This window comes from Watersipora subatra, chromosome 7 (genome assembly GCF_963576615.1).
Source record: "Watersipora subatra chromosome 7, tzWatSuba1.1, whole genome shotgun sequence".
NCBI lineage: Eukaryota > Metazoa > Bryozoa > Gymnolaemata > Cheilostomatida > Watersiporidae > Watersipora > Watersipora subatra.
Window position 1 is genome coordinate 30,536,356 of NC_088714.1, and position 27,135 is coordinate 30,563,490.

Sequence of the window (27,135 nt, forward strand, 5' to 3'; positions counted from 1 at the left end):
AGAGGTTCATGTATACTTTTATAGGTTCATGTGGCAGATGTGTGCTTACATTCCTACTACACTACCAAAGACAGACTTGTCAGTACGTGTGCTGCCTGCCCAACTTAGTACTATGTTCCTCCTCGAGACATTTATACACGCGAAGGAGAAGCCAACTATGGTACAATGGATAGAGCTCCTTACAAAGCAATTCAACCAATGCCATGATGCCTGTGAGGTGAGGGGTGTGGTTTACCTTTAGTTCTCTTTTCCTATAGGTTGATCAGTAACATTTATTTATTAAGGTAATGCTAGGAAGGGTAGTATGCTTGTGCCCCGTTGTAGATAGGAATCTCGGTTAGTTTGTGTGCGCATTTGGTCTATGTAAGAATGAAAATGAAATCGGTAGTTCAAAAAAGGATTATAGATTATACAGTTTGCTGCCTGTCAACATTTTTTATTGGTCATCGCTAAGCTAGTATGTATTTTTTTCAAATTCATTCATAACCGTATAAGATGCTTTAATCTAAAAATCTTAGGTAGACAAAACAATTACAAAAACGGCAACTCAATGCTCAGCTTTTCATCTATTGCTGTAGTGGAGGATTTTAGAGCCAGAGGAAGGGGAGAGTGAAAGTGTGTGTTGGCAGGGAGTGAGTGTTATAATAGAGGTATTTGCAAGTATTAGATTTGGTATAATGTGATCTACCCTGTGAGTTCGTATCCTAAATACTACTCAATATGGCATAAGCCATTAAAAATGGTCATGCAGAGTAATATATGATCTAAAATGGTGATCTGCTATAGTAGTCAGTGTCTACAGTAATATTATTATTCACTCAATAACAAAAAACTATGTTTATTCGATAGATACTCATTTTTTCAGTAGACTAAAACAACATTTTTAACCATACATGCCCTTCTTGCTATAAAAACAATAACCATCACAAAGAGGTTATCTTAGACTGAATAATCATGTAAATCAGTGCACAAAATTCAGAAGGTAATTTCAGATTTCGATGTAGCTCTGCCACAGTATGCTATGTTGTCAAATAGGGGTTTGCATGCCTTTTAAACATTAGGCTAGGCATTTGGTTAAACTTGCTCTTTTGCTAGCTTTACTAAACTAACTTTAGTTGAATAGTATCTAGGAAGAACTTTTCATTGAGCTTATATTTTTATCTTTGCTGATTTGATTGAAAATCCATTGCTGTTATGTTGATGAGCTCTTCGCCGTTCTTTTGGAAATTTATCTGTTTTGCTTGAAAATCTATTCCTCTTAATTAAGTTGGAAGATCCTTCACCTTTATGTCGAAAAATCCATTTTCTATTAAAGTTGGAAAATCCTTTGCTTTAATGTTAGAAAATCCATCCCTGTTACATTGGAAAATCCATCTATCAAGTTGGAAAATCTGTCTCTGTTAAATTGTAAAATCTATCCTTATTAAGTTGAAAAAGGCTTTGTTGTTATGTTGGAAAACTCGTCTGTTATGTTGAAAATCTACCTCTGTTGTTGAGAATCCATCTCTGCTATGTTGAAAAATTCATTTCTGTTGAGTTGGAAAATACTTCGTTCTAATGTTAAAAAATCCATCTCTATCAAGTTGGAGACATGAATTGCTACCTCCGTTAAGTTGGAAAATCCATCTCTATCATGTTGGAAAAGCCTTCGCTGTTATGTTGAAAAATCCATCTTTGCTACGTTAAAAAATCCATCTCTGTTATGTTGCGCAACGTGTCAGAGATTAACTCTGGTGTTCACTATCACATGTATTGCCACTGTACATGCATATACCAAAAATATCTTGTTTTGTGAGGATAAACTTGAGTAACTCCATTCCATCTGACATTTTTCATGCAGTGGTTGCTGGACAAGATGGCTACTGATGACCATTGGTCTAAGCAGATTCTCATCAACTGTTCCAATCAGATGATACGACAGATGTTCCAGCGATTACTCATACATGTGGTTAACCAGCTTAGGAACCGCCACTTTTCGAGCGGGAAGGGGGAATCACACTGGCTCTTCACACCTCAAGGGGAGCAACGGTATGGTGACTAAACGTCTTTCAATAATTTCTGTGACTCAAACTTATCATTAATTTCTTAAACAAATAAATTATAAGGAGACACGTACAGGTTAGTTTCTCATGTACAGGTTTATCATAGACAGGTTAGTTTCTCATGTACAGGTTTATCATGTACAGGTTTATCATGTACAGGTTTATCATGTACAGGTTAGTTTCTCATGTACAGGTTTATCATGTACAGGTTAGTTTCTCATGTACAGGTTTATCATGTACAGGTTTATCATGTACAGGTTTATCATGTACAGGTTAGTTTCTCATGTACAGGTTTATCATGTACAGGTTAGTTTCTCATGTACAGGTTTATCATGTACAGGTTAGTTTCTCATGTACAGGTTTATCATGTACAGGTTAGTTTCTCATGTACAGGTTTATCATGTACAGGTTAGTTTCTCATGTACAGGTTTATCATGTACAGGTTAGTTTCTCATGTACAGGTTTATCATGTACAGGTTAGTTTCTCATGTACAGGTTTATCATGTACAGGTTTATCATGTACAGGTTTATCATGTACAGGTTGGTTTATCATGTACAGGTTAGTTTATCATGTACAGGTTTATCATGTACAGGTTTATCATGTACACGAGTATGTAATAAACCTGTAGTTATCCTAGTTAGTGAGACCCTGTCCTGGTTATAGCTTCTGTTCGTCTTGTGTTGCTTGTTTTGTCAGTCATACAGACAGTCTAAAAGCTCTGCAATGAGCATGTGTTGTTAGCCACTCTAAACAAGCAGTCAGGTGGACAGGCAGCGGACAGGCTTTAGCCCACAACTCTCATGCTTACTACATCTACTGATTCTTTGATAATCGTTTAACCTTGACACGGTTTACGATTGAACGGTTATTTAATATACATTTTATTCAGTAAAAAGTCAATTTTACCTTAAACATGATTGTTTTCTGATACATAACAGGTATGTTGGTTATCTTTACACTTGTTAATGGATGTATAAGATTGCCCTTACACTTTTGCTATAGATACAGAGCACTAATGAATTTTACGTAGACCCAGCTATCATTGTCAAGGTCGTATATAACGTGGTTGACTTCTACTTTGCAGGAGTGTTGTCGCACGTTTCATCTGCAAACAGCTCCAGATTCTCCAGCAGCTCGACGTTGAGCTGAGCAGCTGTAAATACTTTGCGGAATATTTCTCCTTCTTATTTGAGTTTGCTCGAATGGGGGTCGAGGAGAAGCGGTTCCTGAGGGAGAACAATTGTATTGGCATAATGGTGACATTCTATGTGGGGCAGCCTGAGAAGCCCTCCTCCATCAGCAGTCAGGTTGGTTGTTGCTGTAAATATCACTCACAAGCTACCTGATACATTATTGGCTTTGCCATCATTGCCTTCAATATCGCAAAATAATTAATTACCTCTAGTGGCTGAATGTATGATGAGGTATTTGGTTCAAGCGTATGTATCACATAACTATCTAGGTGCGCTGTCAAGCCTTTACATATATCACTTGAAATTTTCAAATTATTTGTTGACTAATTTGACATATATACATACATACACATAGACATGCATATATGGACACATATATTTGTGTATACACATATGTTTATGTATGTGTATATATGCATGTATAATGGATTAAATAACACTCCACACTTTTCGGAGCATAGAATGCTGTTAGCAGTAGGCCTGATTAGGCCTACTATACACTATTAGGCCTACTATACAGTAGGCCCATTATACTTGCTTCGTTCATCGCTGAGCAACTTTATCGAGTCAACCATGGAACACCCTAGTTTTTTATATGTATAAAGTAGCATTGTAGCATCCGCAATTACAAATCATTTCTCATTTTCCCACAACCAAACACGAGCGAAGCGATTGTTTGGGAGCTTTATGATAAATGCATATGCGCACACAACTCTCTAAAAATTATCCGTAAATGGCTGTTACCGAACCCTTTTACCGAAATCCAATCAAAAAATTTAACCATTTTCGTGTAGAGTCATTTACGTATAATAATGATACAAAACACATAAACATGTTTAAATATGTTACCAAGTCTTTGAAAGGTTGACGCAATATCCTAAAACTAACCCATCTGATCGGATTATACATAAATAGACAGATTAATTTGGCCTAAAATTGCCATAAAAACTTGACAAGCCTATTTATATCACAATTAAAAAGCCACATTAAAAATCACCATTATCGGCCAACGAAACGCTGATAAGGCCGTGCGACAGAGAGTAGAGCCATGAGGTCGTGCGCATTTCACGAGAAAAACATGCACATTTCACCAGAAAAACTTGCACATTTCACCAGTCTATGGCATTGTCCAATTGCCGAAGGTTTCTGTAATTAACGTAGAAGTACTGAAGAGTAATCATTTCTTTAAGCAGTGAAAGTAAAGGAAATAACGATAATATTTTTGTTACGATTCTTATAAGATTATTACAATATTTAATTTTAAGAATAATTATTCAATTTTATACAATTATTATAAGATTTAGTTATAAGAATAATCATACGAATTTCAAGATCGACGTATATAGTGACTGATGGTGTGCAATATGTTACTGTTATTATTTTTCTAAGGATTTTGTTGATGATACTGCAGCTGTGCCCAATATCGCCGTACTGCCAAGCCGTTTTTAATATCTGCAAAATTAAGTAATAGGCCTACATTTTCTTATAGATATACATCTATTTCTATGACAACCAGCTAAAATCTGTTTAGATGTTTAAATTCAGCATAATTTTCTAGATATAAATACAGAAATCTATATAAATATCATAACTTCTTGATATCGGTTGCTATGACCAATGATATACAGCCCCCCAGTCTGTTTATATTACACAGCAGCTTGCCATTTTACTTCTAATATTGCATTTCTCCTATTGCAGGGAAGAGATATAAACATATAATCTTTTCCTTTCATTATTGCTGTTGTACATAATAACACCCAGTACATTACAGCTACCATTGCAGCTACCATTGCAGTTCTCCTATTGCACTGCAGTGCCATTTGACTGCTAATATTGCAATTCTCAACCAGCAGTACCCTTTCTTTTTCCATTATTACTCTGGTCGTGGGCTGTATGACAGGGGAATTTCTAGTTGTAGAGTCTAGCAGTTGTAAAAATAGCCACCTAGATGTTAGTCGTTGTAATACAAGTAGATTGGGTATTGTGATCATGTAGCTTTCGTTTCGACTTCTGGTGAGCTGTTTGACCCATATGTTTAAAATTCATTGCTATTTCAGCGCTATACAGGGGTGTCATGTAATGTATTTGCATACAACTGAAATCAACTGATGTCGATAGTCGTCTTTTCTTCACCATGCTTGTAAACAGAATTCAGGTTCACAAGGTTTCAAAAAACGGGACTAATTTCTCAGCTTTCCTGCAGAAATCAGAGGGTGCCTTTTTGTTTAATTTACAAACCTCTATGATAATATTTGTAATTTTTTTTAGTCGGGAGGTTCAAGTGATGAAGAGGAAGAAGTAATAACGGCTTTGGTCGAAGAAAGGTTCAAGGTCACTTGTCTGGAAAAGATGATTCACCTCGTAGCGATGTTAGTGGAAAGTTCTCGGAGAGATAATGCCCTTGACATCAGTAGCAGTGACACAGACCTTCTCATTGGTGGCAAAGTATGTCTACTCATGTGTTGTATGTCGTAATCAAATTGAGTGCAATGAGTTTTGAGTGGTTTATCAGGAACAGAATTTTACGCCGATAAAAACAATGTATTCATATGCTTTTCAGCTCAATTTTTGGGTTTTAAAAATCAGAGCTGAACAATTTAGCTCTGGTGAGAGTGGTTTTCTGACCAGAATGAGTTTTCAGTGCAGAAAGTTGCGCATTTTGTATGTTTACATGTTTACCTTCTCAGCAACAGCGCACCCATATTGCTTCACATAGTTAAAAATATCTTCCTTGAGTGTGAGGATTCTGAAAATATTTGTAGCTTGTAGGAATAAGTCTGGATTTCAATTCATGGTCAACTTTTTATGGCTAGTTAAAAGTTGCTAATTTAATTATACAGATGAAAGTGTATGTTACAATGGTTACTGCATATTCATTGGTGATTTGGTACAATAAGCACATTCATGGCAGCGTTTTGACGAACTTTAATTGTAATAAACAAGCAATGTATGACCTTGGTATCCAGAACTATTTGTCAAAATGATTTCGGGTAATAACAAATAAATAAAGCATTGTAAATTACCTTGTTAAATTTCAAATCTTTTAAGACACTCTAAATACTTATTATTGTTGCCTCAAGGGGTGTTGCTATCGGTGAGTAAAGCTGCAGAGACGTGCTTTTGAAAGTTCAGCTTACGTTCTTGTTAACTTCCAAGTCATTCGTCGAAGCTCTGCCAATCAATAGTGTCTCTGTGCAAACACCAGAATGTATGCTAAGTAGAATCACAATGCATCGCATGTATTTCAATTTGAACAGAATGTTATCATGCATTGATATATGTTAAACAACATACAGGAGTGTGTGCAAAACAAGGTTTCTAAGAAACTATTAGTTGGAGGGCTGGTTGAGCTGCTCACTCATGCTGACACCATGGCAGGTGTCTGAATCGTGTTAAAATGTGATGCCTTTCTAACACCCATTGTGACTTTTTGTAAGAGTGACAGTTCCATCTACTGCGTCAATGGTCCCCAACCTTTTTCTACTTGCAGACCGGTCAACGCTTTGCAATTTTACTGTCGGAGGTATGAAATAATAACGCCCTGTTATTATTTTAACCCCCGGTTGAAAAATTAATAAAAAATGTTTCTTGCTATTATCAAAATTATTAATTTTAATAATAATAAAAGACCGCTCGACAGATTGAAACTATAATAGCGGGAGACTGACTACTTTATCTACAGTTGGTAGAAGAAGAAAATATTTACTATCAATGCAAGTAACAAAAGAGTAGTAGGCATTGTAGTCTGTTGCCCATGAAATTGGAAGAGTCAATAAAAGATTATCAACCCCAAAATAAATAACAGCTACCCACCCAATTATCTTTCGCAATTTGCATTTATACTAGAAAAAAATTTCTTCTACAGTTTGTAGATGAAGTAATAAGTCTCCTTTTATTATCGTCCTACACTTAGATGATAAATAAAATTCGTATAAAACTCACACTTAGATGAAAAATAACTAATTCTTGTGTGGCCCGGTACTGATTGTTCCACGTGCCGGTACCTGGCCGCAGCCCAGGGGTTGGGGACTACTGTACTGCATCACAACTTCATATTCTACACAGAACTATTCATGAAACTAAATCTCACCGCAAAAGTGGCTAGGAGCCGCTGTGGTGCCCTTTGCCTAGTTGAATTGGCGTCTGCCTCCTAGTGATGGGATGTTTATTCTACCTAAGCATGCTGGCTGACCAAAAAGTTAGGATTGCATGTAATAAGATATGTCAGGATTACAAAATCAGAGATACATGTCATGTTGTAGGATGTGTCAGAATTACATGTCATGTTCTAGGTCTATAGGGTATGCCAGGATTACATGTCATGTTTTAGAGTATGCTAGGGATACATGTCATATTTAGGTTGTATCAGGATTACATGTCATGTTTTAGGGTATGCCATTTCTCATGAACCAAATAAAGGATGGCATCAATGCCAAGCAGACATGCAGTCTCATCTTCTCCTTGTGTCGTTGGAGTGAGGACTTGGCTGTGGCCATTGTAGACCTTATTCTAAGCAATGTTGTTCGAGCTCGAAGACCCGTAACTTGTCAGGTAAGCGGGATCTAACTGGTCTATTGACTGTCTCGTGTTTCAGAGGCCTTGACATTGTCACTTTCATGCTGAGATAGTTCCTTTGTGAGAGGCTATTCCTATTTCACACACTTGCGTTTGTAATGCCCTTTGGCTGTTATTACACGATTATGCTATTAGTTTTCATCTTTGTTGCAATATTTAGGGATAATGGTAAAAGTCATCATTTTAAAATTATATTGAAAAGTGCTGCATTGTCTCATCTAATTGGTACGTCAACCAAAGAATCAGGGAGTCTAGATAGAGGTGAATGGAATAGTTTAAAGTTTTCCATTTCTCATTCCTCATTCTCGCTCTCTCACTCTCCCATTCTCTTTTTCCTTCTATCTCTCTCCTTCATTCTATCTCCCATTCTCTCCCACTCTCTCATTCTCTCTCTCTCCCATTCTCTCTCTCCCATTCTCTCTCTCCCTTATTCTCTCTCCCTTATTCTCTCTCCCTTATTCTCTCTCTCCCTTATTCTCTCTCTCCCTTATTCTCTCTCTCCCTTATTCTCTCTCTCCCTTATTCTCTCTCTCCCATTCTCTCTCTCCCATTTTCTCTCTCTCCCATTTTCTCTCTCTCCCATTTTCTCTCTCTCCCATTTTCTCTCTCTCCCATTCTCTCTTTCTCTCTCTCTTTCCCGTTCTCTCTCTCTTTCATTCTCTCTCTCTTTCATTCTCTCTCTTTCTCTCTCTCTTTCTCTCATTCTCTCTCTCATTCTCTCTCTCATTCTCTCTCTCCCATTCTCTCTATCACCCTCTCGCTCACCATCTCTCTCAAGCCCTCTTGCTACCATCTCTCTCAAGCCCTGTTTTTGTCGCCTCTTCCTCACTTTTCCTGAACTCCTCTTCACTCACCTATTTATTTTGTAGACTTACCTACGCGTGCTGACTATGTTAGCGGAGTCACCTAACCCTTCCACTGGTCATCCTCCTTTCACTGATATAATGCTTATCAATTTTTGGAAGGTAAGCTATCAGCCATTGTCTCAAAGAAAAATATATTTCTACTATAGTACTTCCGATGATGCCATAAATTTTTGGCTTTTGTTATCTGTATATATTAAGACATAGTTTTTGTTTACGTTAAGGCATTTAGCAGTATTGGCAGCATCTAGTATAAAGGAGGAGAAATAATGCTCGATATACATAGACCATCAGGTAAAGTTTATACTAAGTAAAAGAAAATGGTTACAACTCCTGTCTCCTACCTGTTTCATAGTTATAACTAGGATGCTTGTGATATGTCTATCTCATTGTATTGTTGGCTAAAAAGTGTGTTAGCTCATAAGCGTCTTTAAAATTTGTTCCGCCCTCAAACTTCATTTCTGTTTGCGTACAGGTATGCGAGAAGAAGCCTCAACAGTTCCTGGAGTGGATGTCTAATTTAGCGGGTCGTAATGTTGTGGCTCACGCGTTCATGCTGGACAATCTCAAGTTGTGGGTCGAGAAGTACCTTCTTGCTTCTGGTCACTCTAAAGTACGAACCTGGGCTATGCTGCTACTCGTCTCCCTTGTGCCCAGTCAGGCATTCAAGAACTTTGCTCGCGCTGGTCAGTTGGAGAAGTTCGGTTCTCCAGACCACAACGTGTGCTCTCAGGTATGCGCAAACTTTTGGGCATTTACAGTAAGACGCTTCTCATCATTAGATCTTCTTTATGTGACTGTTCATTGGCTGGTTTACTTGTGTCAAGTTTCTCATTGGTTTCACACATCTCACATGTACACACCCCTATAAGTTATCTGGTAGTTGATACAACCTTATCATATCTCTGATGGGTAATATAATTCCATTCATCTGCGTGCACATCAGGGTTGTGATAATTACGAAAAAATCATAACTGCGCATTGATAAGTATCGATTGATGCCCAGGTGTAAAAGCATTGTAGAACTTTGCAGTAAACATTTGTCTGGATATCTATCTAGATCGATTAGTTTTGCAGTAGCAGTAGTAAGTGTGTCACAGCCATGCGGGATACAGCGCACCCTCGGGTCGCAATGTCCCTGTTGTACAGTTTATTCGTCTTATGATATGGAACACAATGTTTTTTCATCCCAGCCATATGAATTTTTTTTCGTTTTATGACAAACAAAAATTCAAATTTGGCAGTCGGTGTGCTGAATATGTCGGAATAACGAAAATACCATTATGCTATTCCCCGAAATCCCTCCCACAACGCATGAAAGTGACATGACTCTTGTTCTATTTCAGTTCAGCATTCTTCTTGTTTCGTAAATGCTTGATATTGCGTGCGTGAAACAAAAAGTTATTGAAAAGTAAGGAAAAGGGAAAGTTGTGCATTTAGCGTGTTATTATAACATTTACTATAAACTTTAATTCATTACGCATATAACTATATAATTACATATACAACTTCAATTCATTAGCCATGGGCCCAAGTTTGATGAGGACGTTAAGATAACAAAAAATAATTACCATTCCAACGAAACTAGAGTTATTAGGTTAACTAAAGTTACTAAGGTTAATATACTATTTTGTTACTAATTTTGATAAGCACAGTACAGACAGTAGAATTTTGATCTTTTCACCAAGGGGTGTTTGCACTAGATTATTACTATGGGTTTCTACAACCCTCTGCACAACATTTTCGCCTTACAATGCCAACACCGGAACGAATTAATGTAGTGTGGCGGGGTGCACTGTAATTGCATTGTGTGCTTTTACTACTATACATGCGATGCAAATACTTTTACTACTATACATGCGATGCAAATACTTTTACTACTATACATGCGATGCAAATACTTTTACTACTATACATGCGATGCAAATACTTTTACTACTATACATGCGATGCAAATACTTTTACTACTATACATGCGATGCAAATACTTTTACTACTATACATGCGATGCAAATACTTTTACTACTATACATGCGATGCAAATACTTTTACTACTATACATGCGATGCAAATACTTTTTAACGCGCAGTAAGTAGTATTCATGGTTGAAGTGAAAATCTACTAGTGTTTTAGTATATAGTTTTAATGATAATACAATGAAAAGACTCCAATTTGATTGGAATGGTGATAGAGTCCATGTGAGAGCACTAGCCCTTGATGTTGCTGAACATAGAATGTTATAAGCTGGATTTCATTTTCAACTTTCAAACATCATCAATTGTGATGAGAACTTTAAGCAATGCGCAGTAAAAGTGAAAGTGCAGTGCAGAAACACTTGGAAAGCCAGCAGTGTCAGTTGATCCCCAGTATCAAACTCACACCAATGTTAAGTTGCGGTAACCACGCAGGTTTAAGTCTTGTAGAATGCGCGTTCGCAGTATGCATGAATTGCTCGGTTTCAGGTAATGCATCACGGAAGTGAATGCACAGTAGATCACAAAGGGCAATTTGCAGTAGGAGCACAGCTGCAGTAACAGCAAATGTTTACAGCGCATTGAAAAGTTATCATCCACTAACAAATGACTGCGTACTATTGCACTGCAATGACACGGCCCAGCTCTAATTCATCACAACCCCGGTGTACATTAGTCAGTAGTCTGTTATCTTTAGGTGGATTTTCGTCTACCAATTTTTTCACAAATGAGCACACCGACTGATATACTTCTTATATTACTTACGCAACTACATGTACGTATATCATTCTTATTGCTTGTTGGCACATGCCAGCTTGTTCTGCCTGAGAGAATGGGACGATGCATGATCTGCTCTGAATGGTTGTCACACCCGTGCAATCATTCGCAGATTGAAAAAGTTCAAACAGCTGCTCAAAATGTTTTCAGTCAACCGAATATAAGTTTTTCGAAATTTATTGGCCGATCAAGATTTTGGCAAAAAAGGCTGGATAATCGGCTAGTGAACACACGGCTATTATAGATCTCTGAATGATAATATAGTGTTCTCTCCACTACCTTGCGATTCAGCTTTCATGGCTTCAACACTTCGCAGATTAAAGATTTTCATTAAGAAAAATAAAAATGGAAAACTGATATTATACATAAATCTCTTCCATACTTCGGCCTAGCAAGATCCCTTCATAAGCATCATTGTGATAGCATCGTAGCGTCTCATGGTTTGCTGTTTTTGGAAATACACAAGTGCAACGCGCTTGTGACACCCTTCATCATGCCTCCAACACCCTCAACTCTCAACATTATTTAATGAGCCCAAGAAAAAGAAAATAATTACGATTAATGAACAAGTGCTTTTATTAGATATAATAAAGGCAAACAGTAGCTTCCATAAACATCGGAATAGGGGTGCTTTCATGGATTTTTACTTATCGCAGGGGTTCTGGTCCCCCATTAACTGCAATAATCAATGGAATACTGTAAATTTATCTGTTACTTAGTAGGTATTGTAACTTTACAAGCTCTCTGATTCTCATGGGCACCTGTAGAATTCATATAAGCATGTATTCAAAGTGCTGTTTTGTATCTGTGCTACACTCAGCCTTACAGAATTTGTGTTGTCTGCTTTCTTGTAAATTTAGGAACTACATTATTACTTGCATGATTGGCTGGAGTCATCTTCTATAGCAGTGAGTGATGCTTGTGAATAGTTAAGCCTCACTCTAGCTGTGTGAGTTGATCTGTTATGCTTCCATCTTTTCTTGTTTGATTGTTTGCTATATGAACCTTATATGGTAATATTTTGTGACATGTGTCAAGTTATGATTATCAGTTTAGTTTCATTGTGATTTGTGAGACCTGGTATTACTAGTTGACCAGGTTGTGTCTATTTGGATCAAGTGACAACAGGTTGAATTGGGTAGTTTTTAGTTAGATTGGATTGTAATCGATTAGAACAGGTTTTTACTGGTTGGTTGTTGTTTGTTACTCATTGAATGGGGTTATTCTCATGCGGATAAGGTTGTTATCATCTAGAATGGGCTTGTTGCTGGTTAGAGTGGGTTGCTACCACTAGCTATGGGGTCACTAGTTGAATTGAGTTGTTGCCAGTTAATTTGAGTTGTTCACAGTTGAAGTGAGTTGTTGCCAGCTGAATTCAGCTGCTATCAGTTGCATTTAGTTATTAGCAACTGAATTGAGTTGGTACATGCTGATTTGAGTTTTTCTTAGTTGAATTGAGTTTTTACCAATTTCATTGAGTTTTTACCAATTTCATTGAGTTTTTACCAGTTAAATTGAGTTGTTGCCGGTTAAATTGAGTTGTTACCAGTTAAAGTGAGTTGTTACCAGTTAAATCTGGTTTGGTTGTTACCAACTAAATTGACGATTGCAGATGGGCACAGAAGCACTTGTGGTCATGCGCACCATCTATTCATACCTTCTTGAACTCATGCCGTCAGCCAAGAAGTTTGCTGACATCACCAAATATGGAGTAACTCAACTCGTCTCTTACCTCAGCTTTCTTTCACTCTGTCTCGTCTCTAAGGAAGAAAAGGCCATGGTATGTTACTACACTTTTATCGATTGCAAATAGTGATGAAATAAACCAAGAGATCTTTATAAAGCCTCTCACAATGGTTCATTGCGAGTTAGTCAATATAATCGTTGTATGGTTTAAAAATGGCGAGTAACAAGTTTAAAGTCTCTCTGATTCAAATGAATGGCAAGAACTTCAGTTAAAGGTTGACTTGCAATAAAATTCACATTACAGTTATTTGGTATCAAAAGATTCACCATGTCTTACTTTGCTGTGATGTAGGTGCAAAATATGTGGAAATGTGATAACAAGCTCTTAAAAGCTCAAAAACGAACAGTTAATCGCCCCCATCACGAAAACGCCGTGGGTTGAAATCAATTTATTTCTCTGACGTACTCAAAAAATGTTGTTATTGTTTTGACACATAATGTTATCACGTGAAATTAAAGGCCAATAAAAAGCTCAATATAAAACTTCTCGTAGCACCAAATTATAGCAAACACTTCTGGTTTTACCGAAAAGTCGTATCAAACATAGATGCTCGCTACTTTATAGTTTCGTTTCAGCTTGGTCTATTCATCTAGTCATAATCTGATCATGTAACCCTTACTTCGTGCCAAACAGCGTGAACAATTTCTGCAGCATTTTTCGACTATCCAGGAGACCAACAGGCTCGTCATGTTTGTCCGAGAATGATATGCACTCCTTCGAGCAAAGGTTAAAAATTAAACGAATTTTTACGGTAGGTTTTTAGATATCAGTGCTCAAAATGACAGCATTACAATGATGACGAGACAAACACGTAAGGACAATAGACATGGCTTTATTGAATGCGAGAAGTATATTTGTGAAAATATTTCGACGAATGAGGTTGCATGAAACTGTAAACAGAAGCCATCTTGTTCAGCTACGTCCCATTTGAGCCGTTTTGGAAAGGGATTCTAATCTACGGTGTTTTCGTGATGGCTGCGATTAACTGTTTTAGAGCTTTTAAGAGCTTGTAATCACATTTCCACATACTTGGCACCTTCAACACAGCGGAGTAAGACATGGTGAATCTTTTGATACCAAATAAACTGTAATGTGAATTTTTTTGCCAGTCAGCCTTTAAATGTTTATCGTTTGTCTGCAAATGATACTTCTATGACAATAAATAAGCATCAGGAGGTATGTAAACATAGGGTGTCATCTAATGACAAGCAAATAGATTTATATATTTGAATTGGATAATGGAATGAGGATGTATTTTGATTAGTCACATCACTTCTATTCCACAATCTGCTGCAACTACTTTTAACAACAGAAACACGATAATTTAAAAAATTGAGCAATCAGTTTATACAACAGGTTTTTAGGGTTTTGCTGAAATCAACAAGCTGATGTCTTTCAAGCTTCTTTAAAGACGTTGCTAGACAGAAAAAAAGTCTTTGGTTTTATTCCATGCACTAAAACTTTTGTGTGAGCAGTTGTCGCCACATTAATAAGGGATGTTGATTCAACTAATGGTTTATTCCACTTTTTCACACGGTTTTTCAGTTCTTGCATAAACAAACGCAAAGAGACGCTCACAGAAATGCATCCAAACTATATAATCCAAACGAGTTTTAACTCATCCTGTCAACACTATCTTTTTACAATTTGCTGTTATGTAATGAAAACACTCATTCATCTTTTAGACTACTAAAGTTGTGTCTGTTCGCAATTATTATCAATTATCTTCACTAGTTGTGACCAGAATCAAGATTCAATTTACATGTTGATTATAATCAATAACTTACAAGTTGGTAAAAACTTCCTTGTTGGTTTAGTTATTGATATGTTGAGTCTGGTATCAATCACCTGTAATCACATGTCCAAAAAGTATGCATGGTAAAATGTATGACCAGAATTTTATCACACACTTGATGAGCACGTTTTAGCAAGTTTGAGTAGCCACAAGGTAAGAGGATCAGGATTATCTACAAAATCGAGAATCGATTTTCTTACATCAGCAATTATTATTCTTACATCAGCAATTATTCAAGAAAGGGCAGAGAACTTGCAATACATAGTTGTATTTATTGCTGTTCATCAAATGTACTAGTAGAGTGTAGCTAAAAAACTCATTGGGTTCAATTTTTTGGCCAAGAAGTCACTATTTAATGCGCTCGCGCTTGGGTTGTTTTAGTTTTCGCCGTACTTCAACCACCTCTGGCAGATGTTTCAACCAAAGATGACAGACCCGCAAGTGAGCATCAACCAGAACAAGCAGGCTCTACTTCTCTTTTGGTACCATGTCTGCCTCGATTGCCCAGAGAACATCTCTTTGATCACCGGCAATCACAATGTCACCAAGAACATTGCCTTCAATTATATTCTGTAAGTTGAACTTTCCGACAGAATGTTCAACTGGGCACCCTCAATGTTGTATACTTTTCTCTCTTACGCTAAGGGTTAAAGTTTTATTATTCCCTGTTGCAGCCATTCACTAACTGCAACATAAGCTATGATAGGTGTTTTACTTTTGTGTACACCAATGATGTTACTCTTTGTCACAGAGCTGATCACGACGATGTGGAAGTGGTGGCATATAATCGCTGCATGCTGCCGCCATATTATGGCATCCTCAAGCTCTGCTGTCAACGCTCTAGGTCCTTCACAAGGCAGCTCGCACAGCACCAGAATCTTATGTGGGCATTCCAGCATATCCTTCCCTACCCATCTCAGTACCAAGTGGTGAGCCTACTTTGATTCATTCAAGTTGCTACTACAACCTACACGTATGTATGCTGCTTGTGCTGTATGTGGTACATAGTGCCATAGTAGCTTCTGCAGCTACTATGGTACGTATAGATTATTCATGTCATATGCACATTTTTAGAGTTGTGTCCCCATTTTAGGCTGTTGATGAGCTAATTGCTATCCTCAAGATGTTTGTAACAAGTCATCCTGACAGCCCAGTAGAGGAAGTGGAGGCTATCAAGGCCTTTAAGAAGAAGATACTGGCCATGTATCTGCACACACTCAACTCGAGAACTGACTGGCAGACTCTTCTCACGTATGTCTTCTTTACCCTGCCTTGTCTTGTTTACTTAATAGTACTTATTATCCTCACTTTATGGTAGTACTTGGTATCCTCATTTTATGGTACTACTGGGTATCCTCACTTGCCTCTCACGCACTCATAGTCATTGGGGCACTGGGGCACTGGGCGCAATAACACCGGCGCATAAAATGTGGCTTGCCCAGATACCGACAGCAATCAACTCAGGTGAGTTGCAGAAAAGTGCTCTATTGGGAACAGCTAATATCTTGAGGCGAGTGCTCAAACTCCCAGGTCTTTGGTAGGAGATCCGAATTAGAGCAGAAATTACCACCCATGTGGGTTAACTGGGGTGAGGAAACAATTTTATATATATATTACCTTTTTCTCTCAGCAAAAGCTGCATCAAATGGATGCCTGCGAAGTAAACAAGCTCAGTGCTAGACTTCTTTCAGATTTATGCCGTCAATTTTCAGATTCTAGACTTGCCTTAGCTTCTTTTATGCTTCATCTATCTACTCTATGCTTGCTCCTATATTTTGTGTCTCTTTTTTACATATTGCTTTGTGTTATATTTTACTGGGACAACATCGGTATTGTTCTTATTATTGTTAGTCTGTTGTAGTGCCAGCTCATTCATATTGTATTTGTATCTCATTTTATATACATCATTTTCAATTTTGTGATGTCACCTAAATTTGGGGTAGTAACATAAGAATTGAAAAATATAATAAACTGCATTCATTTTTTTGCTCAGGATAATTTGTCTCATATTCATATTGTGTTTTTTGCTCATTTCTGTTTTATCATCCATATGGCTCTATTGCAGCGTGCTCAAAATAGTGCTTGTCAACAGTGAAGATCAGCTAGTATGGATACTTATGTCAGGCTTTACTGTACTCTCTGAAGCCTTTGGTTACATTCACAGCATGTATCACGAGGCTACTGCCTGTCATGTGCTCACCGATATTAGCGATTGCCTCCGGCTCATCAAGTCTTTACTCGGTGTTGCCCTTGAGAAGGAGGAGTTCGCAGCTGAGCAGCATAGTAAGTACTTCTCTCTCTCTCTCCACCTTTTGGTGTCTCTTTATAATATGTCGTCTGTTGCCTGATTGGCTCCTTGAATGATATTATACGGACATGACTGTCCAGGTTGCGCACAACTTTTTTATGTAATATACTATTAAATGTATTCACTTATCAACTGGTGGAACAAGAGCGTTTAAAGCCTGGTGTTATTTATTTGTCAACCTTAATAGCATTTTCATAATATTTTTCAGCTGTGCCCCTGTTCGATGGCACTGAAAGACGCGTGACCTTGGAAGGTGTGCTCAAGTCTTGGGATAAGACCTTTCTTCTTAAAAACTGTGTCACTCTTCTCAATTCATTCTCTCCAACTGAAGTCAGAAACTACTGTATAGGTAAGTATTCATATACCAACAACACTTGCCTGTCATGCTGACACTTGCCTGTCATGAATTGATGTTGGTAAATCAAATCGAGCTGGTATGTGTCTGTCATAAGTTGACATTTGTATGTCAAGTTAGCCCTTGTCTGTTGTAAAGCTGCCGCTGTCTGTAAAGCTGCCACTGCCTGTAAGGCTGACATCTGTCTGTAAAGCTGACATCTGTCTGTAAAGCTGACACCTGTCTGTAGAGTTGACATCTGTCTGTGAAGCTGACACCTGTCTGTAGAGCTGACATCTGTCTGTAAAGCTGACAATTTCCTGTAAAGCTGACATCTGTCTGCAAAACTGACATCTGCCTATAAAGCTGACACCTGTCTATAAACCTGACACCTGTCTGTAAACCTGACATCTGTCTGTAAAGCTGACATCTGTCTGTAAAGCTGACTTCTGTCTGTAAAGCTGACTTTTGTCTGTAAAGCTGACTTCTGTCTGTAAAGCTGTCACTATCATGAATGTCAAGCTAATTTCTTGTCATATGTCTATTTCACTCTATCTACCTTCAATTTATTGTTTCTTGGCCCAGTTATTGTTCGTTTTAGTGAGGTATACCTTTTTTGCATCTGTACTTCGTTTATTCTTTTATTCATGTTCTTATCATTCAAAATGGCGTTCTGCATTGTTATTTCTATATTCTCTTTTTAAGACTGGGTTTTAAAAACATCAATAGAGGGCAATTTAGAGAATGTTTCCTCAGGGGTAAAACCCAATTTAAACTTTTAGCTTTGATTACAAAGATGGAGATTTTATCAGCGTTACATGAATTTGGTCAAAACATCTTTTTATTTGTAACAACACTGTTTATCAGTTTAAGTAGGGGGGATAGTCTGTGAAGAATTGTTCCAAAATGTTTATCATCCTGCTCATTGCAAATTTTGTAAAACTGCACAAATGGGTACGATAGTTTTTATAATTTTTATATCTTACTCGCTAGGTATAATATCTGTGCAACTAAATTTCAAAAGACTTGCCAAAGCTAACCTTGGGCTGGGCTACTTCATTATTTGATAGAGCCCTGAGTGATGTATGCTCAAGGTAATTTCTGGTTATGGTCTAGACAGGTGTGACTATGTAGAAAAATAAGGTACAATTTTGGCGTGTTCAATTTTACTTTTTGTAGGTTTCATTTGTCCCTCCTTTATTTCATGGCAGGTATTTTGTCCCACAATTAAGCCTAATATCTGTAATCTGTATAATAGTGTTGATAATTTGCGTTGGCTAGTTAACACTAGAATTGTAGATAGCTTCCAAAAGACTATCTAAAGAAAATTTAGTTTTGCATCTTTCTGCATCACATGTTTAGTAATGTTAAACTTTAATATTTCATTAATCATTTCTTTTACTCTTAGTTGCAGAGATGCATGTTGTCTTTATATACTGCTCAGATTATAACCTCCATTGCTGAAATTAGCATGGTTTGTCATAGGCATTTTTTTTGTTTTCTAAACCTGATGTGTTTTATGTGCTTTATGTTTTATGTCCTAGACACACCCAAAACGTACATGAAGCGAGATGCATGGCATTACATTTGTTTGAAAAGTTATAAAAAAATTTAACATTATTGATAAAAATAGAAGTGTTTTTGCAGAATAAACTTGTCTTATTCCACAGAATTATTGTATTATTTCCTACAAACGTTCTGTCTCATTTTTTCCACCAGTCTGTCATGCTACTGATTGTTGGCAGAAACCTAAGTATTCTTAATCTTAATGCATGGTGAATTTTTTATTGACCGTCACATTGCTAATCATTGTTCATCACTGTCGAGCATAAGGTAACACTACAGCTACAGGCATGAAATTAGTTAATGATACAAGTGTTATTTCTGCCTCCTTTGTGTTGAGAGGTCTTGGAAGTTCATTTGTTTTTCTCTAGGCTATAGCAGTCAGTAACTGTGAGTTAAAAGTACCAAGTAATAAAAATGAAACTATTTCCGCAATAAGAAAATTATAGACAAAGAAATTACACTTGCTGACATTCTTTTGCAGATGTTCTAAAGAAACTAACTCGGCTATCTCCAGAGACGGTCATAAAACAGATAGTGCCTTTGCTGCTCCACCAGCATGTCGCCTTTCAGAGTGTGGAGTCGCACTCAACTTGCTGTTTGGAGGGGCCATACTACCCTACCCGCTCAACGAGTAGAGGCGCGCACTCGAGTAATATCACTGTTCGTCCCCCTCAGCCGCAATTTGGAATGCTGCTGCGGCAGAATATGGTCTCTGGTCATAAGGTCTGTCCTCAAATTTCTACTGTATCAGTTCACCTAATGGAAGTCTTTGTAAAGATGTGGTGTTACACCTATTAGGAATGTGTAACAAGATTTGGTGTTACACCTATTAGGAATGTGTTAAGGTGTAGTGTTACACCTATTAAGAGCATGTTAAGATGTAATGGTGTACCTATTGGGAATGTTAAGACATCCTGTTACATCTGTCGAAGGAGTATTTTAATGCATACGTCAATTATTGGTCACATAGCGCTAATCCTAAGGCGATCTGTCCATGATCGTGGTTGTTCTTTGGCCAATTTTTCCTCTTTGAGTACTCCCTCAATTCAGCAACACTAATATATCAGTTATGCTTCTCAAGAGAAGTTAACTTGGCTTATGTAGGACACTGCTGTTTGGGTTGACACTAGATGTACCAGTATCAAAATACTGAACCGCCTTAGAGATCCTCAATATTTCAACTACTGTTACTTGCAGTCACTGCGGCTGAGCAGTGTTGTCAATCCAGTTTATATACTGCAGGGCCAGGATGCAGCGTATACCAAGGCATTGAATGAGTTCTACACACCTTATCACCTCTTTGTCGATTTCATGGTGCGAGTAGCTGTGAACAAGGATTGCCTCAGCGATGACCTGGTCAACCTTAGTAAGTTTCACATTGTTGTTTTCTTAATATGTTTATTATGAACCTTGTTCTACCATCTTCTTTCTACTGTAGTCATCAATTTACAGTCTTCTTTCTACTGTAGTCATCAGTTTACAGTCTTTTTTCTACTGTAGTCATCAGTTTACAGTCTGCTTTCTACTGTAGTCATCAGTTTACAGTCTTTTTTCTACTGTAGTCATCAGTTTACAGTCTTCTTTCTACTGTAATCATCAGTTTACAGTCTTCTTTCTACTGTAGTCATCAGTTTACCGTCTTCTTTCTACTGTAGTCATCAGTTTACAGTCTGCTTTCTACTGTAGTCATCAGTTTACAGTCTTTTTTCTACTGTAGTCATCAGTTTACCGTCTTCTTTCTACTGTAGTCATCAGTTTACAGTCTGCTTTCTACTGTAGTCATCAGTTTACAGTCTTTTTTCTACTGTAGTCATCAGTTTACAGTCTGCTTTCTACTGTAGTCATCAATTTACATTCCTCTTTTTAGATTTTTTCCAAAGCACAAAGAGAATGATCCCTTAATTTTGTCAGCGTTGATTTGCTAAACAACAAAAAAGGAATGACCCTCTCCTCTTTTGCAATCTATGTATATTCACAAAATTTTAGTTTTTTTTTGTTCTAATTGAAATACATTACATATATATATACATATACATTATATACACATTGACCGCAATAAACTATTTACTAGAACTCTAGCTAAGTCATGTTACTTTGGTAGTTTGCTTTGTCGAATGATCAAGCTATATACCCATCATATACATCGCTCTAGTGCGTCGTTACTTGTATGATCAGTCTAGTTGCATTCTGTCACTCCCCGCAGGTGCTCTGGTAGCATATGAAGGGGTTCCTCTCAACTCCTGTTATTTTGCCAAGCTCTGGTGTGAGATTCATGTTGCGCGTAAAACTGACAAAGACTTTGTGCACAGACTATGCGCAAGCAGCCACCTCATAGACTACATGGAAAGCATCTTACACGACAACAGGGCCTGTCTCAGCAACCAACACATCTTCCAGTTTTTCAACATCTACTTCAAGAAGGTCTGGTTACTAAACTGTTACTGCTGGCTGTGAAAATATGTTGCTTCTGTGTTTGTCAATAAGGTGCCATTGTTGTTGGTTGTGTAGTAGGTGGAGGTGTTTAGTTACTTGAGGGAATTAAAGGTCAGAAGGCTGTAGGTATGCTATGATTCTCTATTGTTAGCCGGGTATAACCTGAGAACAGGCATACTCTAGCAGTCTTATGCTGTCAATTGTATCGTTTGTTGGCATACTTTGTTGAGGGAAAATAACCATGGCAGCACTTAGCCCTGTCATTAAATATGGTCATGTTCATAGTAGTAGTAGCCAGCTGTAGTGGTCATTCGAGTTTTATACTAGATGTCAGCATGAGTAGAACAGAAGTACTAAGTGTGGGCCATTTCTCGGTTCTGGTTCTTTAATTATTTTTTCGTCCTCAAATTATAAATGAAGTTCTAAGTTGTGATCTTTTTTAACACTATTTATTAGATTGTTGTAATGAAATAAATTTCAACTACGGCATCCCAAAAAGGTTACTATTGGGAAGTTATACTCTCATGTCAAGTCATGTAAAAGGCTACTATTGGGAAGTTTTACACTCATGTCAAGTCATGTAAAAGGTTACTATTATGAAGTTGTACGCTCATGTCAAGTCATGTAAAAATTTATTGTGAAGTTGTACACTCATGTCAAGTCATGTAAAAAATAGCCAAAATTCATTAAGACTAGCGGCCCAAATATTTATGTACAAATTTATATATACATGTATATATGTTCATAGCAGTAATTTTACACACACTTGGAGTAACATGCCAGACTATCGTACTTGTAGGTACACCATCTGGTGTTATGTGAGGATACAACTCCTGAGGGAATGCCACTCACATCAGCTATAGTGGAGAGTCTTCACCATATTGTATTAATGGCCAATGTACCGTGTCATTCTCCAACTCTCTACAGCGTCATACATCGAGCTAATGCTGTACGTGTGCTGTAACTATTATCTTCTACTTCTAAACGCATTTCTAGTTTTCTATTGACATTAACTGGGTTGAAAGCAGCACTAGGTTAGACCGTTACGGATTAGGTGATTAGCTTCTCGCCCTCAAGTATTTGAGATGCATTGCATATGACGCAAGATTATGGTGTCCAAGCAGTCAAGAACTATAGACCTTAGCCATTTTCTCAAGCTTTAGTCGAAGACCCATCACTAGCCTTCTGGAGGTTGGTGTCTTAGCGGAGTCTGGGTTAACGGTCAACAATTACTCGCACACGGATCTTGCCAAAACCTGTATCTTTTATAATTTTTAAGTAATATAAATCTCTCGACTATAAAGTATCTCGACTGGCTGCTCTCAGACTGATGTCTGATGCATTTGTAAGCTGTCACGCAAAAACAATGATGAAAATGAGTTTAGTTGGTAAAGGCCCTGTACAGTCATGCCAAGTTAATCCATTCCGATATTTGCTTTTAGCGTTGGAGCGAGTATTTTAACAAGAATGCATTATATCTTTTGATTTACATCTAGAGCTCAAACTCAAATAGTCCAAATAGCATTTGAACAAATGTATTATATAAAATGATGTAAACAACCAAATTAAAAGTTTTACATTAGAAGGTAATTTTTTAAAAAGATTTTTATTATTACTTTACAATGGATACAAGCCAGTGTAAGTTTAGCAATGTGGAGGTTTAGCAATGTGGAGGTTTAGCAATGTGAAGGTTTAGCATTGTGTAGGTTTAGCATTGTGGAGGTTTAGCAATGTGTAGGTTTAGCAATGTGTAGGTTTAGCAATGTGGAGGTTTAGCAATGTGGAGGTTTAGCAATGTGTAGGTTTAGCAATGTGTAGGTTTAGCAATGTGGAGGTTTAGCAATGTGGAGGTTTAGCAATGTGTAGGTTTAGCAATGTGTAGGTTTAGCAATGTGGAGGTTTAGCAATGTGGAGGTTTAGCAATGTGGAGGTTTAGCAATGTGTAGGTTTAGCAATGTGTAGGTTTAGCAATGTGTAGGTTTAGCAATGCGGAGGTTTAGCAATGCGGAGGTTTAGCAATGCGGAGGTTTAGCAATGTGTAGGTTTAGCAATGTGTAGGTTTAGCAATGTGGAGGTTTAGCAATGTGGAGGTTTAGCATTGTGTAGGTTTAGCATTGTGTAGGTTTAGCATTGCGGAGGTTTAGCAATGTGTAGGTTTAGCATTGTGTAGGTTTAGCATTGTGTAGGTTTAGCATTGTGGAGGTTTAGCAATGTGTAGGTTTAGCAATGTGGAGGTTTAGCAATGTGGAGGTTTAGCAATGTGGAGGTTTAGCAATGTGTAGGTTTAGCATTGTGGAGGTTTAGCAATGTGGAGGTTTAGCAATGTGGAGGTTTAGCAATGTGGAGGTTTAGCAATGTGTAGGTTTAGCAATGTGGAGGTTTAGCAATGTGGAGGTTTAGCAATGTGGAGGTTTAGCAATGTGGAGGTTTAGCAATGTGTAGGTTTAGCAATGTGTAGGTTTAGCAATGTGGAGGTTTAGCAATGTGGAGGTTTAGCAATGTGTAGGTTTAGCAATGTGTAGGTTTAGCAATGTGGAGGTTTAGCAATGTGGAGGTTTAGCAATGTGGAGGTTTAGCAATGTGGAGGTTTAGCATTGTGGAGGTTTAGCAATGTGGAGGTTTAGCAATGTGGAGGTTTAGCAATGTGTAGGTTTAGCATTGTGGAGGTTTAGCAATGTGGAGGTTTAGCAATGTGTAGGTTTAGCAATGTGGAGGTTTAGCAATGTGGAGGTTTAGCAATGTGTAGGTTTAGCAATGTGGAGGTTTAGCAATGTGGAGGTTTAGCAATGTGGAGGTTTAGCAATGTGGAGGTTTAGCATTGTGGAGGTTTAGCATTGTGGAGGTTTAGCAATGTGGAGGTTTAGCAATGTGTAGGTTTAGCAATGTGTAGGTTTAGCAATGTGTAGGTTTAGCAATGTGGAGGTTTAGCAATGTGGAGGTTTAGCAATGTGGAGGTTTAGCAATGTGTAGGTTTAGCAATGTGTAGGTTTAGCAATGTGGAGGTTTAGCAATGTGTAGGTTTAGCAATGTGTAGGTTTAGCAATGTGTAGGTTTAGCAATGTGGAGGTTTAGCAATGTGGAGGTTTAGCAATGTGGAGGTTTAGCAATGTGTAGGTTTAGCAATGTGTAGGTTTAGCAATGTGTAGGTTTAGCAATGTGGAGGTTTAGCAATGTGGAGGTTTAGCAATGTGTAGGTTTAGCAATGTGGAGGTTTAGCAATGTGGAGGTTTAGCAATGTGGAGGTTTAGCAATGTGGAGGTTTAGCATTGTGGAGGTTTAGCATTGTGGAGGTTTAGCAATGTGGAGGTTTAGCAATGTGGAGGTTTAGCATTGTGGAGGTTTAGCATTGTGGAGGTTTAGCAATGTGGAGGTTTAGCAATGTGTAGGTTTAGCAATGTGTAGGTTTAGCAATGTGTAGGTTTAGCAATGTGGAGGTTTAGCAATGTGGAGGTTTAGCAATGTGGAGGTTTAGCAATGTGGAGGTTTAGCAATGTGGAGGTTTAGCAATGTGTAGGTTTAGCAATGTGTAGGTTTAGCAATGTGGAGGTTTAGCAATGTGTAGGTTTAGCAATGTGTAGGTTTAGCAATGTGTAGGTTTAGCAATGTGGAGGTTTAGCAATGTGGAGGTTTAGCAATGTGGAGGTTTAGCAATGTGGAGGTTTAGCAATGTGGAGGTTTAGCAATGTGGAGGTTTAGCAATGTGGAGGTTTAGCAATGTGGAGGTTTAGCAATGTGTAGGTTTAGCAATGTGTAGGTTTAGCATTGTGGAGGTTTAGCATTGTGGAGGTTTAGCAATGTGGAGGTTTAGCAATGTGGAGGTTTAGCATTGTGGAGGTTTAGCATTGTGGAGGTTTAGCAATGTGGAGGTTTAGCAATGTGTAGGTTTAGCAATGTGTAGGTTTAGCAATGTGTAGGTTTAGCAATGTGGAGGTTTAGCAATGTGGAGGTTTAGCAATGTGGAGGTTTAGCAATGTGTAGGTTTAGCAATGTGGAGGTTTAGCAATGTGGAGGTTTAGCAATGTGTAGGTTTAGCAATGTGGAGGTTTAGCAATGTGTAGGTTTAGCAATGTGGAGGTTTAGTAGTAGAGCAAGTGATGGAAGTAACCAGCTTAATCCATTTTAACTGATACGAAACATTGTTTAAATTAACTTAATTCATGTTTTAATTATTTTTATTATGTTTTTAATTACTACTACCATTTTTATTTTCTAAACTAATGTCTAATGACATTTTGGATACACACTTGTTGAGACTTTTAATTGCTTAAAATTTGTCATTTCGCAAAAATTTGAATGGATGGTGAAGGTTTAATTCTACTTCCAAGGAAATGAAATAATAAAAGACTCCATGATGACAGAGTCCTGTCAAATATAAATAATCTCTCTTACACAGTCGTCATTCTATCAATTAAGGAGCTTTTTTAAAGATTTTTCAGCTTTTGTTTCATATGCATTATCTGTGTTAAATTTTGATAGGATTTACGGGCGTTGTTGTTGATCTACAAGTACGCCCGTCCCACAGAGTATAACAGCTACATCACCGGTTCCCTCCAGAAGCTGAAGACTCTCTGCAAAGAGTACAAGAATCGGATGAGCGCTCAGCTCGCTGACTTGACTGCTGCGCAGATTTCGGCTGCTTCTGGAGTCGAGGAAAACCAAAAGGTTCCTGAAATGGGTCCTCGGCCTGTGGAAGGTGATCATCAAGTACCGACAAAGAAGCGGAAGGTGTCTGCTCAGAGTCCTTCCGGTGGAGAGGAAGAAGGGGTGAAAGGTGGGTGATGACCAGAAAATGGTAATTGTTGTTGGAACAGTACCGAGTCTTTTTTATCAGTTTTCAATAAAAATAACAAATTCTTCATATTTAATCTGTATCCAAGATTCTAGTCTTGTTGTTTAATTAGTTTTCAGTCGTATTTGAAGCCATGTTGAAGGTTGAGGGTCGTAAAAATAGTTTTGAATTTAGAAATAGTTAATTTCTAAGTGCTGTCGGACAACCGAATATAAAAAGAGGTCTGGCAAGATGAGACGTCAATAGCATGAAGTCTTTAAAGGTGCTTTTTGATTCTCTCTTCGTAGGGTAGGAAAATGTGATTGATCCAATCACATGACCAATCACATTTCACAATTGTGAAATGGGATTTGTCATGTGATTGGTCATGTGATTGGTCATGTGATTGGTCATGTGATTAGAGCGCACATCAGCCATTCAGATTCTAATCACTACCCCCTCAAAACTTTAAGAATTGTAGTAGTTTTTGCTTTGATTAGAATATTCACTGAGTGTTTCAGCTAGGGTTCATTGACAGTGATTCAGCTAGGGTTCATTGACGGTGATTCAGCTAGGTTTCATTGACAGTGATTCAGCTAGGGTTCATTGACGGTTAATAAATGCATCAGCACAAGATTTGGCTTGTGATCTTTTCAAATATATTAAAGTCTTTAGATTACGACAGCTGAACAATTTTCTTATAACAAACACATTCTGTTTATGTTAAAAATCTTTCATTAGATTTATTGGCAAGTAATTG

At 37.7% G+C, this 27,135-nt stretch overlaps 1 protein-coding gene across 1 annotated transcript in view; it reads left to right on the forward strand.

Moving 5' to 3' along the window:
• Positions 1-27,135, forward strand: part of LOC137400659 (ubiquitin carboxyl-terminal hydrolase 34-like) — a 96,081-nt gene that overhangs the window by 62,848 nt on the left and 6,098 nt on the right. Inside the window, exons 43-60 of the mRNA XM_068086991.1 lie at positions 25-217; positions 1,841-2,028; positions 3,128-3,350; positions 5,505-5,681; positions 7,626-7,787; positions 8,681-8,776; positions 9,150-9,407; positions 13,037-13,204; positions 15,348-15,538; positions 15,718-15,895; positions 16,060-16,217; positions 17,032-17,249; positions 17,483-17,623; positions 19,656-19,897; positions 20,417-20,540; positions 21,378-21,595; positions 22,407-22,556; positions 26,084-26,378. Coding sequence (XP_067943092.1) covers positions 25-217; positions 1,841-2,028; positions 3,128-3,350; positions 5,505-5,681; positions 7,626-7,787; positions 8,681-8,776; positions 9,150-9,407; positions 13,037-13,204; positions 15,348-15,538; positions 15,718-15,895; positions 16,060-16,217; positions 17,032-17,249; positions 17,483-17,623; positions 19,656-19,897; positions 20,417-20,540; positions 21,378-21,595; positions 22,407-22,556; positions 26,084-26,378 — 3,380 coding nt within the window. The remainder of the gene's footprint in view (positions 1-24; positions 218-1,840; positions 2,029-3,127; positions 3,351-5,504; positions 5,682-7,625; positions 7,788-8,680; positions 8,777-9,149; positions 9,408-13,036; positions 13,205-15,347; positions 15,539-15,717; positions 15,896-16,059; positions 16,218-17,031; positions 17,250-17,482; positions 17,624-19,655; positions 19,898-20,416; positions 20,541-21,377; positions 21,596-22,406; positions 22,557-26,083; positions 26,379-27,135) is intronic.